The sequence below is a fragment of the Arctopsyche grandis genome, chromosome 3 (genome assembly GCF_051622035.1).
Source record: "Arctopsyche grandis isolate Sample6627 chromosome 3, ASM5162203v2, whole genome shotgun sequence".
Classification (NCBI taxonomy): Eukaryota; Metazoa; Arthropoda; class Insecta; order Trichoptera; family Hydropsychidae; genus Arctopsyche; species Arctopsyche grandis.
In genome coordinates this window covers 25,433,560-25,450,263 of record NC_135357.1, presented here as the reverse complement: position 1 = coordinate 25,450,263, position 16,704 = coordinate 25,433,560, and the positions used below count along the sequence as shown (strand labels likewise).

The 16,704-nt window shown below is 32.7% G+C and overlaps 2 protein-coding genes across 2 annotated transcripts in view; both read left to right on the top strand.

The window, feature by feature from the left end:
* gogo (thrombospondin-1 like protein golden goal) overlaps window positions 1–5,557 on the top strand; it is a 230,965-nt gene extending 225,408 nt beyond the window's left edge. Inside the window, exons 9-17 of the mRNA XM_077427072.1 lie at window positions 270–400; window positions 2,225–2,431; window positions 2,510–2,780; window positions 2,860–3,072; window positions 3,599–3,809; window positions 3,888–4,107; window positions 4,345–4,521; window positions 4,601–5,400; window positions 5,509–5,557. Of these exons, the coding sequence (XP_077283198.1) occupies window positions 270–400; window positions 2,225–2,431; window positions 2,510–2,780; window positions 2,860–3,072; window positions 3,599–3,809; window positions 3,888–4,107; window positions 4,345–4,521; window positions 4,601–5,400; window positions 5,509–5,557 (2,279 nt within the window). The remainder of the gene's footprint in view (window positions 1–269; window positions 401–2,224; window positions 2,432–2,509; window positions 2,781–2,859; window positions 3,073–3,598; window positions 3,810–3,887; window positions 4,108–4,344; window positions 4,522–4,600; window positions 5,401–5,508) is intronic.
* LOC143910022 (cilia- and flagella-associated protein 157) lies at window positions 586–2,007 on the top strand. Its single transcript, XM_077428359.1, has one exon. The coding sequence runs from the start codon at window positions 586–588 to the stop codon at window positions 2,005–2,007; it is 1,422 nt and encodes a 473-aa protein (XP_077284485.1).
* Window positions 5,558–16,704: the final 11,147 nt, after the last annotated feature.

The following is a 16,704-nucleotide window of genomic DNA, read 5'->3' as shown; positions in this document are numbered from 1 at the left end:
CATCGTTGTGTAACGAAATGTCTTTCACGAAAAAAAGGGAGTTTACCAGCAAAAAAATACAACGGAAAGGGAAACTTTTTCCAATTTTCATATTGGCCATGTTGAAAACAAAAAAAGGGAGACTCTTTTTATGTTATTTTTAACAACAAAACGCATTTTAAGAAAAGTTCTAAATGTGTCATTAACTTTAATGAAATCTTCCTTTGGACCTGAATTATTATATTTGTATGTATTGAATACGAAATAAATATGAAAATTGTCTATTTCAGATGGTGCAACTGCTGGAGGATGGGGTGCGTGGAGTAGCTGGTCAGCATGTCCACCTGGTTGTGAAGGCACCAGAGCCAGATATCGATATTGTGATTCTCCTCCACCACCATATGGGGCTGCTTATTGCAAAGTAATTATTTCATTATTATTCTATGTATGTATGTGATTAATACTATGGGAATATACATATGTGAATATGTTAAAACACAGTTTGTTGTTTGACGACATAACTATGGTGACAGACATTCCGATCGATATGTCTGTTACCTTAGGAACAAATTAAACTTGAGTCGCAGAGCTATTTGACATCGCATCATGCCACCGAAGAAGGGAGGAAAAGGAAAGAAAGGAAAAGGAAAAGTCGTAGAAGAAAAGCCTGCCGATGCATTGACGGAGGTTGACAAAACATTTTATGAGCTCCAAATTGGCGATATCAATAGAAAACTCGCACGACTTCGCAACTGCAACGACGAATTGGAAGCTAAAAATGAGCAACTGATATCTGATTATAAAAAGTTGGATGAAGACAGGGCCGATGTGATTACATTTTTAAAGAAAAATCTTCAAATTAAGACAGATGAAACGGAAGAACTGCAAGAGAGGGTGCAAGGATTAGAAGAAAAGAGAAGCATTGAAAATAAGGAGTTTCATTCAAAAGTGTCTGAGCTGCAGAAAGATTTCAACGTTATGAGAGAGCAGTTGACTTCAGAAGTGAAACTTTTGACTGGTAAATTAAATTCATTAGAAGAATTCCGCGCTTTGAGGGAACAGCTGATGTCGAAATTTGAAAAGCAGGAAAAGAACTATGAAGAACGTGAAACATATTATAAAAATTTTATGTATGAAAAGGAAAAGGCATATATACTTAGCAAGGATAAATTGAAGAAAGAAATGGAATCTAAACTACTGCAACTTTCACAAGACATTCACGATGCAACTGAAATAAGAATAGCTTCATCTACTCATAGAGTAATCCGAGAAAATATAGCCATAAATAATGAGTTGAAGCAAATGCTGATTGCTCAAGAGAAACTAATTGCCCAAAACTCAGTTCTTAAGGAAAAGGAGAAAGAATCAAGATTATCTCTAAAATTGTCAGAAGGTCAAAAAGACAAAGCTATTGAAAAAAGCATCGTACAAGTGAAATTAATAGAAAAATTAACCATAGAGCATGGTATAATGAAAGAAAAAATATCGGCTATAAAAAAGGAAGAATATGATTTTGAAGAGCAAAAGCTTGAAATCGAAGTTTTAACAAAGGAATTAGCAAATGTAGATGCCCAAATGAAATCGCTCCAAGAAAATCTACAAAGTAGTCTTATTGAGAAAGATGAACTCAAAAACAAATCTCAAAAGACACTAGCAGAAACTGAAAAGTTAAAAGCTGTTATAATAGATGCAAGCTTTGCAATAAAAGATGCGGTCAAGTTGACCGAAGAGGGATGTTTAGACCAAGCACAAGAAGATTACACCAGACGTATCTTATTGTATAGATTGCTTGAATTGTTAACACCATTAGCTGACGATAAGTCTTCTTCAGTATCAACATTATCGACTGCTTCGGCAAATTACAAAAGAGGTGATCTTGGGTTTGTGCCCAAAGATACTACTTTACCTAAAATAATAAGTCAAAAGGTAGACCAGGAATATGGAGAAGTTGGATCTGAGATGGTATCCAGTACAACAACCAAACCATCAATAATTCAAGAAAAATTGGGAAGCGATTTGTCAAAATAAAGCTGTATCAAATTATAATGCATAATATAACTCCGAATTACAAAATATATAACATGCCAAGATAATGTTCAATAAACGAATAAATATGTATTTTTTTAATATATAACAATTAATATTATATTTTTCTACAAATTTTTTATTATGTATCTAAAAAATATGCTTAAATAAAATTTAATGAAAATTTCTGCTTGTATTTTATTACATTTTTATTACTTAGGGTCCGGCAGTTGAATCAGAGCCATGTACAAGAGATGGGTCTGCTGATAGTAAATTGTGTCCTTGGGACGACCTGATGACTGGTTTCAACAGTGTCAATGCTGGCAGTGAATGTCGTTGTGGTTGTGTGCTAAGACTCGGAGGAGCGGCCCGCTCTATCACAGCATCCGCACAAAGTTGTAAAGGACGCACATTCTGGTTATTACAGGTAAATGATACTTAATATTTTGATTTCATATAATATTTACAAATGTTCGACATACTTTACATTATAATTTTGTGACAGGCGTCACCCGGACACGTTGTAAAATTGACAATGGAGAAATACAGATTGTCGTGTGGTGCTCAATGGCTAAAAGCTAGAGATGGAGATTCACCAGGCGCTGTCCTTCTGGCTGCGTGGCCCGGTGAAGATGGCGAAAGCAGCAGAAGTGATCAGCCATCACAACCTATCATAGCGACTGGTCAAAACTTGCTACTTGAATTTTTCTCCGACGAATTGTTAGCCGCTGGTACTGCATGCCTCGGTGGATTCTTCGCCAGTGCATCTCAAATCGGTGCAACATATGTTGTATAATAAATATGAATACACAAATCATTTATTATAATTATACTCATAATAATTTTTTTTCACAGAAGCGGAGGTTGCCAACGCCTCGGCAAGCATGGCTGGAATTGGCAGCAGCGGTAGACAAAGCAAAGGATTTGAACTTGTTCTATTGATTGTTATGATAATAACAGGCCTCGTATTGACAGCACCAGCTATCTGTTGGGTGACGTTAAGAGTATTACATGCATCTAGAAAATATCAAAGAGCTGCAGATTGTGATTCTTTAGCCGATTCTGACAGTAAGCTTGAGTTATTGATTACATTGAATAAGCAAAATGAAGTGTATTTCATACTATTGGAAATTCAATACTTTGATTTGAAATTAGTAGATAAATAATGCATAGTAATGATGAAAAAGCATTTATATTATAAAAAGTATACTAAAGGCATAAAGATAAATAGTATATAAAAGCATATAAAACCAAAAGCATAAAAAAAGTATTTTTTACCAACGAGCATTATTTTAATACTTTCTATTTGAAAATCTCTAAAAATAAGTTTTGTATTAAAAGCAATATATAAATATATATGAAAAATATATAATTTAAAATAGTAATTCATGAAAAAAAGTGTTATAAATTCATAACTAAAATGAAAGTCAATTCAAAAACTTTTTTTCAATAAAATAAATATTGTAATTGTATTGTGGGAATAGTAAGGCTTTTTATATTATTATATTGTAGTCTTTTTAATCTTTTACTCGTTTAATGTATTTAAAATATCAATAATATCCATGTATTTAAAACAATTTATGCCATGTTTCAGTTACTCCAGGCTCAGCCGCCGCCCTAACTAACAGACTTGCCGGTTCAAGTGGAACATTACTATCTGAAGTATTGTCTTTGAGGAGATTGAGAACTGGAAGAACGGGAAGTATGAGCGGTGGACACCGCCTACTCAGAGAGTCGAAAGATTTAAGTGAAGAGAGACCACTCGATGCCCCGCAAACAGACGGTGGCGATGCGCACAACAGTGGGTATGTGTGACACAGATTAGTATACATTTAACAAAACGTCAAATTTGGTGTTGAATTGAGAAGTTTTCACAATTTCAGCTGGTCATCTGGAAGTAGTGTGACGATAGCTGCCGTCGATGAGACTGCGATGGATATCGGGGGTGGCGGACCAAGACCGAGCTCAGGTGGAAGTCTCCCCGCTGCGAATAGCTCAAATGCTGGGTCTAGCCATGCTTCTCCGCTTCGTCGTTCCCGCACTTGCTCTCCTGCACGTTCGAATCACGCCACACCACATCGTCCTCATCCATTACACTCATTGGTATTCATGATGTCAAACAAAACCGATTGTGCTACCGTCTCTATAAATATTTTTTGTCCAGTGTAATCCCTTGTATATAAAGCACATTGTTTTAATGTTATTCTGTAAATCATTCTCAATATAGCATTGTATAATATCAACAGCAAAAGTTAGAAGAATAGATTTTATTAGATTTCCCATTTTATACATACATATGTACATATATAAAGTCAAATTATTCATTGTAGTTCTAAATAGGTTTCAGATGGTGACACTACTTCAATGTCGGTGGACATAAGTACAAGCGAAAGAGATAGTGATAATTCTTGCGATAATAGAGAATCAAAAAAAAGTGCAGCAACCCCAAGAATAATACGACGGACAGCTATTTCAGAGAACGGATCTAGAAGTGAAAGTGCAGCTACGCTTACAAATGTATTCTAATTATTTAATACATTATTTTCCACGTGTGTTTTGTAAATACTACCATTTAAATACTCTGATATATTTCTAGGGATGTTATTCTCCTGCTTTGAGTTCGACAAGTTGTGCTAAAGTTCGTTCTACCAACGGCAAAGAGCGTAAAGAGCGGCGAAATCTTAGACTACGTGCTCCACTGTCAGATCTTAGCTTAGCAGCTCCAGAGTTTGAATTTGACTATTATGATTACAATGTTACCAACGCTGGTGCAGCACCTGGCTCGTATCTAGGTATGGATCCTGCTTATCTTGTTTGGATACCGCCGCTAGAGGAAGGTGACATAATAAAAGAAATGGATGAAAAATGCGCTTACGATGACATACTTCAAAATAGTAATGTCGATCCGGGTAGTAATACAGAATCGCCAGAAGAATACCACGACCAGTCATGTATGTCAAGACATCACATAAAAACAGAGGAGAACACACCGAACGGCTCACCTAGAATAGATAGAAGAATAGCAATGAAAACAAACATTGTACATCCGTTAAATTTCAGCATATCAGACTTACCACAGGCTAAAAAGGAAGTGTTTTTCGAATCGAACAAAGTGAGCAGTTCCAAAAATGAAAAGTGCGTTTCGATACCGATGAAAGAGTTTTTAAATAATAATAAAAAACATCAAGGAAGACCAGTCAGATATTCACATGAACCAGAAGAGAAAGAAACGTTTTGTGAAAAGTCACCGATAGGACAGAAAGAAGCTTGCTCTGACATAGATGACATACAATTTGCCGATGATGATTCCGATGAATCTGTAGAATTAAAATTTATCAATGAAAAAAAAGAATGTAAATATGATAACAATCGTGATGCAAGTAAAGTAATGAGAGTGTGATATAATAAATGTCATTATTTTATAAAATTCGATGGGCATTAGAGGACATGAAAAGTCTAATATTAACATTCCATTTTTTGTAAATGATAAGTTGTTAAAATCAGGTTATCGTGCAATATAAGATATACTTACATTAAAAGAGGTTTCTTCTAATATATATTAATATTTTGTATCGTTTTTAATAAAAAAAACTACATAAATATGAAGTTACATATTTTTATTTTATAAGAGATTATCCAAATTATCTTGATTTGAGCAAAGAACCATATTGAATGATGCACTTTTAAAGAACAGATCAGAATAAGTCAGTAAAATAAAAAGTATGAATTAATATAACATAAATGTTACATGATATTGTTGAATTTATCTTCTTTCTACATAAAATGTGATGGTACTATGTAATGTTTGGTAGAATACTTAGTAGAACTTGTACATAATGAAATATAATTTAAGTCACATAATATTTTCAAAAACAAAATAAAATTGGTGTACCTATATTCGAATTTAGAATATGAATGTGAATAAAATAAGATGTTTTATTTATAACATGACATATTTTATTACATAAATTCATTCTGATACATAAACATATTTGTAATATAATACATATTTGTTAAAATGATATTGTACAATGCGTATTGTATTTAAAAATTGAAATTGATATTGAAAAATACATAGTTGTTAAAATGATATACAATGCGTATTGTATTTATTTTTATTAATTTCAATTCGACTGTTTAATAAATCATATCAAGAACTTATAACCTCATATAAAATTCTTAACGTATCATCAATGTGTACATACATACATACATAGTAAAAATATCATATTTCATGATAACATATTAAAATTAAAATATTTTGACCAAAATAAAAAAAAATTCGTAAAAATACTTTGTATGAATTATAAAATTTTTTTTTTTTTTTCAAATAAAAAGAATCATTTTTACATAATGGCTACTCAAATATCAACATTATATAATATTTATTTTAATAAGATTATTGCAAAACAAAAATAATTTACGGTTAATTAATACAATTTAACAGGTTTATTTTATATGTTTAATAAATTGTCATTGTTATGGTTAAATAGAAAATGAATAATTAAATTTGTAAATATGTACTTAATCAATGCATTTGAGTATGTATAAGTATTATTTAATATTGTGCAATGAAATGTAATGAAAAGACTAAAACTTTTTAAGTGTTTGTTTTTATGTTTGAGAAAATTTGTATGGGCAATCGTAAATCTATCATGAAAATAGCGAAATTGAATTAAAATCAATATTTTTGAAAGAAGAAAAAAATAGGCCCTTGAATATAAGGACTTACTATTTGTATGTAATTTTAGTGTTATCACAACAATAGGATGTTTTATAACTAACCATTTTATGTGTATTTGCAGCAATAACCATTTTCTGATAATACATACAACTTGCTTACGAGCATAATATGATAATTTATAATATAATATTTTAATTAAATAACGCATAAATTACTTTACCAATAAATTTAATTAACGAACACCTTTTGCAGAACATGAACAGTAACAAAATTATGCGCATTCAGACGTGAAGATTAATTGTCAAAATGTCGATGAATAATTTGATTTGCAATATTTATGTGTTCAACAACGATAGGCTTAAGATTTAAATTTATCAATATTCTAGTCACTTGTACCAAAAATACTATAAGAATAAGATGAATTGATCTGTAACTAGTAGTATTATGTTCATAGATTTGTTCATATATTATTATTGTTTATAAATTTAGACATAATTTATATTATATTTTGTTTATTGATTTATTTTTGTTTGAAAATGTAGACGATGTTTTATCAGAATTAATATTACAATAAAGTAATTTTTATCAAAATATACACACATTGTTTTTTATTATTATTTTGTTGCTACCAACTATTGCGACTAAAAATAAAAAGAAAGTTAGTTTTTAAATTAATCCTACGTTTTCGTGTACATATGTACATAGATATTCCAAAAACCAGTTATCAGTTTGAATTAAATACAAATATTATACAGATGCGGCTTCTATCGAATGCATCACAAAAGTAAGACGTCAGCGTTGTTTGCTCTGAAGTTTGGGAACTGATTCGTATAACATCGCACATATTTGCTCAACATTCAACGCGAGTTTAATGTCTAACGGTGCGTTCTCCATTGAAATTATTTATTAGCTTAATATTTTTAATCCCTGAGTTATTGCTCGGTAAACACGACCCATAAAAGAATGGTTGCCCCTTTGTCGGATCTGCCCCGAAGGGACCCCTGGCAATAAACGTATCATAATGTATCATAAACCGGTGCTCAGTAAACTGCTAAAATTATCAAAATTATTTTATAATTCATTTTAATAACATACAAATTGGATATAATTACACTGTCAACAAAAAATCTGTTTAATTAGTCATGGTCATTTTTGACATGTTAGTACAAAATAGGGACCCAAATATTCGAATATCGAATAGTAGCTTTAAATTATTTATTTGTATTTTTAAGAAGTTCAAGATATTATTTAAATGTTAAGAGAATCATTATCTGTAACATCAAATAGAAATCTGAATGTGCTGTAGATTGAAAATAAAAAGATAAGTTCGTATAAAAAGTATTCGAATATTCGGATTTGGTATCCTTAGTACAAATGTCAATTGAATATCAGTTGAAACTCGATTATCCGGACTAATTTGGGATGAAGGTAGTCCGGATAATCGAAAATATCACAATTGACAGGGAATGACGTTCACTATGAATCATTTTTATTTGTATACATTTACAAATACATATAATATAATAACATGAAGATCAATATTAAATTATTCTTTATTAAGAAATTCAATTATGGATTTTTGCTTAAAGTAAGCTGTTCTTTTTTAAGCTGCCAAATCGCGAATACTTTTCATACAATAATGAACCAGATATTGGCTGTCCAGACGATCGTCTTTGAATGAACCACATAAAAATACACTCTTCGACTTCTTCATTTCTTGATTTTTTCATAATCTTACGCTCTGAGCTAGCATCTTCTTACGTTAGAGAATCGGATGCGGTGCATCCGCTCTAAAATCGCCAGACAAATTGAACGACAGATTAACGGACGGCTGCTTTAAATGCAATTCTCATCTTCTCGAATGATAGATTGCACATCAAATGACGGGTAACCTTTCGATGTGCAATTATTAAAATGGTAATTATTAAAATTGAGTTGGATCTTTCAGGCCAGTTTAATAAGGCAAGATTCGATAACCATTACACTAACCATTCGATAAGTTCCGAATCTTGCCTTATTAAACTCGCCAGAAAGATCCCACTCAATTTTAATAATTGCATCTGTGCACATCGAAAGGTTACTCATCATCTGATGTGCAATCTATCATTCGAGAAAACGAGAATTACGTTTAAAGCTGCCGTTCTGTTAATCGGGCGATTTTAGAGCGGATGCACCAAACCCTAAAGAATCAGTAAACTTTATAATTTTTTCACTTTGTTTATTTATATCCGAGATCATTGACGTTCCAACGCCATATTTATTTGACAAAAAGCGTCCCAAGACACCGCTTTTTAAAGCATTGGTTACATACATACATATATATCTAATTTGTCTTTTAATGATAATACGACACGTTTTCTTTCCCATATTGGTGATATTAATAAAAAATATTTCAATGGCGATCAAATTTTCAAGAAACAAACGTCCTTTGAGTATTGAATTTTGAAGACAATTGACTCATTTCTCCGTCTTATTTTCAAAACAGCAAAATCGTAAAATTTGTGTTTGTTTTCAAAAATCCGGATAATCGACTTTCTACTGTAATTAATATAACCTAGTTAAATTATTTATTTTTATTGCTAGATAGATATATTTCATTTAAAGAAAATCTGAAATGTTTATTTTTATAATTCTGTATAATATTGTGAATGTTATTTCAATGAATTTCGGCACCTTTATTCGCCGCTGTTGAATGTAACGGTTCTATTTTTAGCACTAAAGATACACTTCGACGACCATACTTCAAAGTAAATATGTATGTATTATAATTGGCTTTTCTCTTTCTAAATATAACCGAATTTCAATCGATTAAAAATTATTAAGCAACATGTTTACATCCTTAAGATTATATTTATAAATACGCCCCAGCTTTCACATACATACCTACTCTAAAAATATTCATTATTGTGTAATATAATAATAGATACAAAAACCGTTTTTATACGTATGTATATGTATATGTGAATGGATCGATTTTTCCCACTCTTCCTTGTAACGAATAGATACGGATCAGGTTGAAAAAAGGTAAATTTTTAAATGGCTCTCGCAGCCATTGTATTCGGCACAATTGTGTCGATGTTCAACGTATTATAGTCAGTGGGTGTAGTGAAATTTTTGGCTTGTTTGCCAAAAGGTAAAAACTTTTAAATGAAGTCAGTTGGTCCATTGACGACTGGACAAAGCGTCATTCACACTACGGCCCATCCATTGTCGAGTGTGTAAGATACCTGACCGACCACTTGTATTTACCTGGTCAACTGATGTCACGGATTAATACGTTTTACTATTGAAAACAGTTTTTCTTTTCAAACTCAGCTCATTCATGAGTTTGCAAAGCTTAAATAATAAATCTAACAAACGGTCAAGTGTAACGCTCGCATTTTCGTACAAAACTCAACTGGTGTATTCAAATACACTCTCCATTTGTTTCATTTGTCATCGTTGTGCAATTTATATCTGCACTATATTTAGAAAATAGATTAAATATTGATAAACGTATGGCTACAAATATGACATTTAAATATTGGAAAAATTATTTACTATGAAAGTGGAATAAATCGTTTGAGATATCTAAATGTGTCGTGGCCTTTTTTGACGGGTCTTAAATTATAAATATCAAACATATATGCATATATACAGAAGCGATCAAATAAAACGTATACATATATTGTATTTCAAAAATCTTTTTATTATATTTATGTGCCTATATAAATTTCATTTGTAATATTTTGTTTGTTTTGACATCATTTGAGGATTAAGTTAAACGAGTTTTACTGAGAACTTTATTTAACCAAAATTTTCACTGAAATTATATCTATAGGTACATTCATGATCGGTCTTTCGCTTTGAATAAGCGATTGAAGTAGTGCAGTCATCGATGGGGTGAGATCTCAAATTGCTAAATTGAACGTTTCTTGGTTTATAGTTGATTAGAGAGACCGAAGTCCGAATTTGGCCGTATTTCTGCTCGGTCGACCCAAATAATTATAAAACCATAGATAGCAATCGAGGCATTTAATGCTCCAATGCACAAATTTGCACCAAAGACGTCTCTCCATCTGTCAATAATACAACAACACCCTTAATTTAACGCATAATGCGTTCACATTAAGTGGTGTCCGACTTGATTGAACTTCCCCTTGGGTAGTGTGGTTATTGTTTTAGTGGCACACAGTGACGTTGGCCTTTTCATTATTATAATATTAGATAATGCGAAACCCATTAAGTGGATTCTATTGGAATTCAATGGATCGTGACGTATTCGCGGGGCGTTTTATTGAGAAGCCAGGTGAGGACACTTATACATGCGTATACAATGTATGTAAGTAAGGTGGTTTTTTTTTGTTTAATCATCATAATTTTTAATCTGTTCGTTACGTAATAAGTTTGCCTTATATTTCGTCTTGACATGAGATACTCTCGCAAAGTAATATCTTCGACGGAGCACTTGGTAAAAAGGGGTGAGATGAGTGGTGGGTGATAAGAAGACGAGTGGCGGCATCTTGGTCCCTTGTAGATCCTCGTCTGTTTGCTCGTCGACAACAATAGGAGTTGTTGATGTTTTCTTTTCGGTTGACGATCCCAAGGCGGTGTCCTTTGATATGGGAGCGACATTCCCAGAACTTGAACTCTAGGGACACGTACTACTTGGCAGTTTGTACCTTTTCGAAAATTGCCTATTGACAACTCGTCGGCAAACACTCACGACGTACACACAAGGAAATATTACAAATTCGAATCGTACAACATAAATAAAATACTCCAACAGTTTGAATTATTGAAAAACTTCGAATTGCACAATTTAAGTAGAGGTGGGAATTCAAGGAGAGATTTGTCAAGTCTCTAAGGCCTTCGGCTACACAATTTGCCGTACGAAAGATCATACGAGAGAAAGAGATATTGAATAATATAATGTTTATATGAGACAGTGTGGAAAAATAACTATTATAACTGCTCAACTATGTAGCCTGTGAAGTTAAGCAGGGGCGGCGAGCAGGTGTATCTAAACGCCGACTGTCATCACGTCGATCTGACAGTTGATTCTGATTTCATTCATTTTTGATGTTTAATCTCCTTATGTCGGTAAAACATGAAAGCGATCAGAGTGGACGTGGCTCAAAACCAGCACACAAATATTACGTCACGGACACACAGTCAGTGAAACAAATCGAAAGCTTTAAAAATCGAATTTCTCGATTTTGTTTATGATGACTAGAGGTAGGATAGTCACAGTGTTATCCATTGTTCCATTGTTGTAAATCCTTTGTAAAAAAGGTTCAGCAAACCTTTAACAATGCATTAACAACCTTTGAACAATACGCGGCACCTTCTGGGTCCGGTGACTAATGATGATATGTACATTTCCACCTCCGGCGAACTATCCGAACTCGGAACATTGCTAAGCATTGCTGAGCATTAGCCCGAACGTGTTTGGTGAATCGTTAATGAACTAGCAATACTAATTCGTTCGTCGAACGTGTAGATGCCCATTCCGAGCTGCTAACGAATCAATTTACACATTCTCACAGAAATGTAATAAAAATAGAAGCGGCTTTAGGCGTCATAGTGTTACAAGATTTCCGTATGGCTGTCGCCATACTTAATTAGTTTCCGACATAGTCGTGTTAGGTATGAATTTTGCATTTTTAGTAGTATGAAAAAACTAGTGTTGTGCCCGTTGATTTCAACGGGTGGTGGTAAAAATTCCAGTGCGCTCATTAAACGTAGAAATGATGAATTAATTAATGTGTGCGCGTGTCTTCGTCTGTATGTGTGTACGCTCCAGCGCTTCTGACAATGACGCCACCCATTCCAACTCAGGCGCTCAATATCAGGAGCACATGTCAGACGCTCAGGTCCCCATTTCTCCGCATCTCCTCGACACGATTGGCCGTCACGCCGCATCCCTATAAATAACGTATAACTACTCCTGGTATTCTAAAATTTGTTTTTTTGAACTCTCCATACATATTTCGCGTCCATTTTATATATATTATATTTATCAGACATATGTACATATTTTTATGTTGTGAATATCTTACAACCTATGTATGTACTTATATTACTCTTTATTCCCGCTTGTTATCTTGATTCTTTGAACGTACGCTTAATTGATATTTTCCTTTAATGTTATTTATGAGACTTCCAAAATCTTTATTGTTTTAGTTGCATTTTTCTCACGACTCAATGCTATCTGCGTGACGAATTCTGTGCATCTACTCAACCATTTCTCGATACATTCAAAACACATATGTTAACACTAAAAATATCGTTTTTAAATAACTTCATTTCTTATTCTCACGCCACCAGCGTGACAAATTATGTTTCCCTCAAATATTAAAACCCTTCTTAATCCGCACGACGAATTGTGTATCCGACCTCAAGGGATACATATGCAAAAATATTGTCTTTAATTAATTTTATAGTTTTACCAGCATTTTTCACACGACTCGACTCGAATCGTATTCCCTCAAAAACCCTTTTAAAGCTGCATAGCTAATTGTGTAACTAATTGTGTGTAAGCCATTTCTCGATACACTCAAGGGTCAAAGTATTAAAGTCTTAAGATATTGTTTTACTTAACTCGAGTTCCCCCCTAAAAATATTTTCTCACGAACTATGATTGGTCCAAATTGTTACCTTTATTAAATATATACTGATGTAAAACATACGGAAGATCACTTGCGATCGAACCGTCTCTTACTAATCACTGACTTACAATTGAACCGTCTAACTAGTGACTCGCGATTAGACGACTTAACTAGTAACTACTAACTAGTAACGTGTAATACAAATTTGTTATTAATCTCGTGTATACTTACTACTATTAAAGAAGATCTTATAAAAAAAAACTGTGACTATAATATTTGTACACCATCTCCTTCTCGTCCCCGTAACAATATGTATGTATGTACGTCAAACACCAAACACTATACACGACTGTGGCGGAAACAAATGAAGTATGGCGATAGCCATACCGCAATCTTACAACACTATGACGTAAATGGAAACAGCATGATAAACTTTTACCGAATAAAAACAGTAAAATGCAATTTTTAGATTATATTGACTAAAACGTATATTATGTGTACTTAATAAAACAATTCGTTGAGTTACGTTATTTAATAAAATTTTGGGTCTTTTAAAAATGCAACAAACACAGATAGCACTACCCAATCCGTGTTGAGTTCTTGGTTGTTGGCAAGTTGTTGGTTTTTTAGAAACCACCACAATAAACAAATTTCTAGAGATTTGTGTGTAGACATTTTTGCAGACAATTCTTCATGTGCATGCCCACCTTAAAAGAGAAACTTTGAAAACCATACATATGTATGTAGGCAGTGGCGGACTGGGACTGAAATCAGTGCATGCCAGGAGTCAAAGGGGGCCCCACCCAGGGTTAAAATAATTTTTCCCCCTCCCCCCATATAACAAAATTTTCTGCTTTCTATCACGCTAAAAATCAAGGGAAATTTTTTTTTTTTTCAAAATTGGGAATAAACAAATTTAGGTACAAGAAAAATGGCAAAAGCAAAATAGATCCATAAATTATATTGTATATTTCGTTTTAACCCTTGTCCTAGGTAAATATAATGCATCATAAAAGAATGCGGCATAAAAGCGGCTTTTACTTTCGGTAGAAAACAATCAGGGATGTCATTTCAGCTTTTTCTTTGGGGGGCAGGGCAGGCAAAGATTGGTCACATTGAATTTTTTTTCAAAAAATCTTTTTTATATCGGAATAAAAATGGAAAATATTCTTTACCTTATTGAGTTATAAAATATGAAAAAAATAAGTTTATTTTTGAAAAAGTAATTATAAAAAAATATTATGTAAAAAGAGAAAAAAGCGCCGCAGGCGAAAATTTTTTTCCACAAATCTTTACATAGTCAACATTAATCGACCATCAAACTGATTCTCCAAAAAACTATCAATTAACTTAATTTCTACCGACTGTCTTGTCACTTTATCTATGTACATATGTACGTAATAACATTAGATAAAGTTTTGTTTTGTTATTTTTTCAAAGCACATAGCAGCGATTATTTTATTAGTTACCCAAAAGTAACGTACATAAGAAATACACGTAGCTTTCATAGATCCATAGTATCTCTTTAATCATTTAATTCATAATATTTTCTAAATTCACACTATTCCTTAATTTAGGCGAGGAATTACGTCCCTGAAAAAAATGCATAATATTTTCAATTAATGTTAATCGAAAATCGGGATTTTGGGGAGGGGGCCCCTATCCTTTATTTCTATTTACATGGATGTGTCTAGATTAGGAAAAGATTTTATATTCGGAAACTGTTTAAAATTGTGTATTTAAATCTTACTATATCATCGAAGTATAATCAAATGTTATTTTGAAAGTATGAAGTAAATTTAAATCGCTGGTTGATGATGAATCATCCTATCAAAATTGTTTTAAGCAATTCAGTTTATATTATTCACGAAAATTTGTTTATTCCCATTTTTATTTCAGTAGTTAGTTGTTACATAGGTATTGGTATATACATAATCTTGAGGTTGGAATAGGCCCGGCAAAAGGTCCCACGCAAATGTTGAAACTTACATTTCAAGCCTAATAAAAAAAGTTAACCGATCCTGCTGTTAAAGCAGGTATTAGTTATTTGTGTATATCGTAAGAAATTTGTTTTGTTGAAATACCCAAACTTTAGGTCCTAAAGTTGCAATATCCTATACATTTTTACACACGTGAAATAGTTAAAAAGTTATTTAATTTTACTGAGGGCCCATATTTTCTAACAGATAGTGGGGCCCACATGCCATCGGGCATGTTCGCTTGTATGGCCAGTCCGCCACTGTATGTAGGTGTAACCACATATACTCGGTCAAGCATTTTGCATACATTATTTACATCTCTCTATAACTCGGTTTTAGTTAAAGCCGCAAGTAATTTCATGACTGAATTTACTATGCGGTTTAAAGCCTGCATTTGATATACTGTGACCGAACTAGTGGTTCCATCGCCCTGAAATAGTTTGTTGCGGTTTTTGTATGCAAAGACATCAAAGTACAGTTAATATACATTGCGTACTGGTTCATTCATATATGTACCAAATACATACATTCAGTATTTATCAATCAAATGTAACATTTAAACGTGTATGTATAAGTATCTTTGTTGAATCAAATTAAAATATATACATATATTCCATGTATATACATATGTATGTATGTATATATAGTACATATACTGATACTTTCGAACTTGGGACATCTATCTTGAAATAAATTGCAGAGAAATGGCCAATAAAAAAGAATTTTGCTATACTACATATACCAATAAAATTTATATGAGAAAAATATTTTTATTGGGTCATCGATTTGACGTCACTATCCAGCATATTCTGAAAGGTAGAACATACATACATACTCGTAAGATACGTATAAAATTTACTAAATAATATTTTATGTAACTACATATAAGTAAAAGAGTTACATATAATAATATTAGTTTATCTTTCATATATATGTACACACATGTATTTTTATATTTGATTAATATTTTATTTCTATGAATAAAAAATTTAAATGACATCATAATATTATTTATATGTTACAGTAAAAGCGTCAAGTCTCGCACATGTCTAGTAAGTGCATACACCAGCTTTGATTTATAGCTAAAGCTCACAACTAAAGAGCGTACCAACTTTGCGCCGTTATTGTTAATTGTTCGCCGTGCTTTATTCATTTTAATGATGAACCTTTTTTTATGCTCTCTAGCTTTGTAGTTTGCACTGTTTCCTGGAAAATAGACCCAAAACGCCCTGTTTCCTGGAAAAAGCACGCTTCCAGTCCTACCTCTACTCACAACGCTAGATCCCACAGATGCTCTTACTAGACAAGGTATAGGGCGAAATCATACAGAAAGGCACGATCACTGTCAAGCAAGTATAAAAAATCAGCAAAAATCATTCCAGGGGGTGATTTTTGTGACCGTGTGCAATGAATATGTGCTAAGCGTGCTGCATTTTTTTCTTATGTT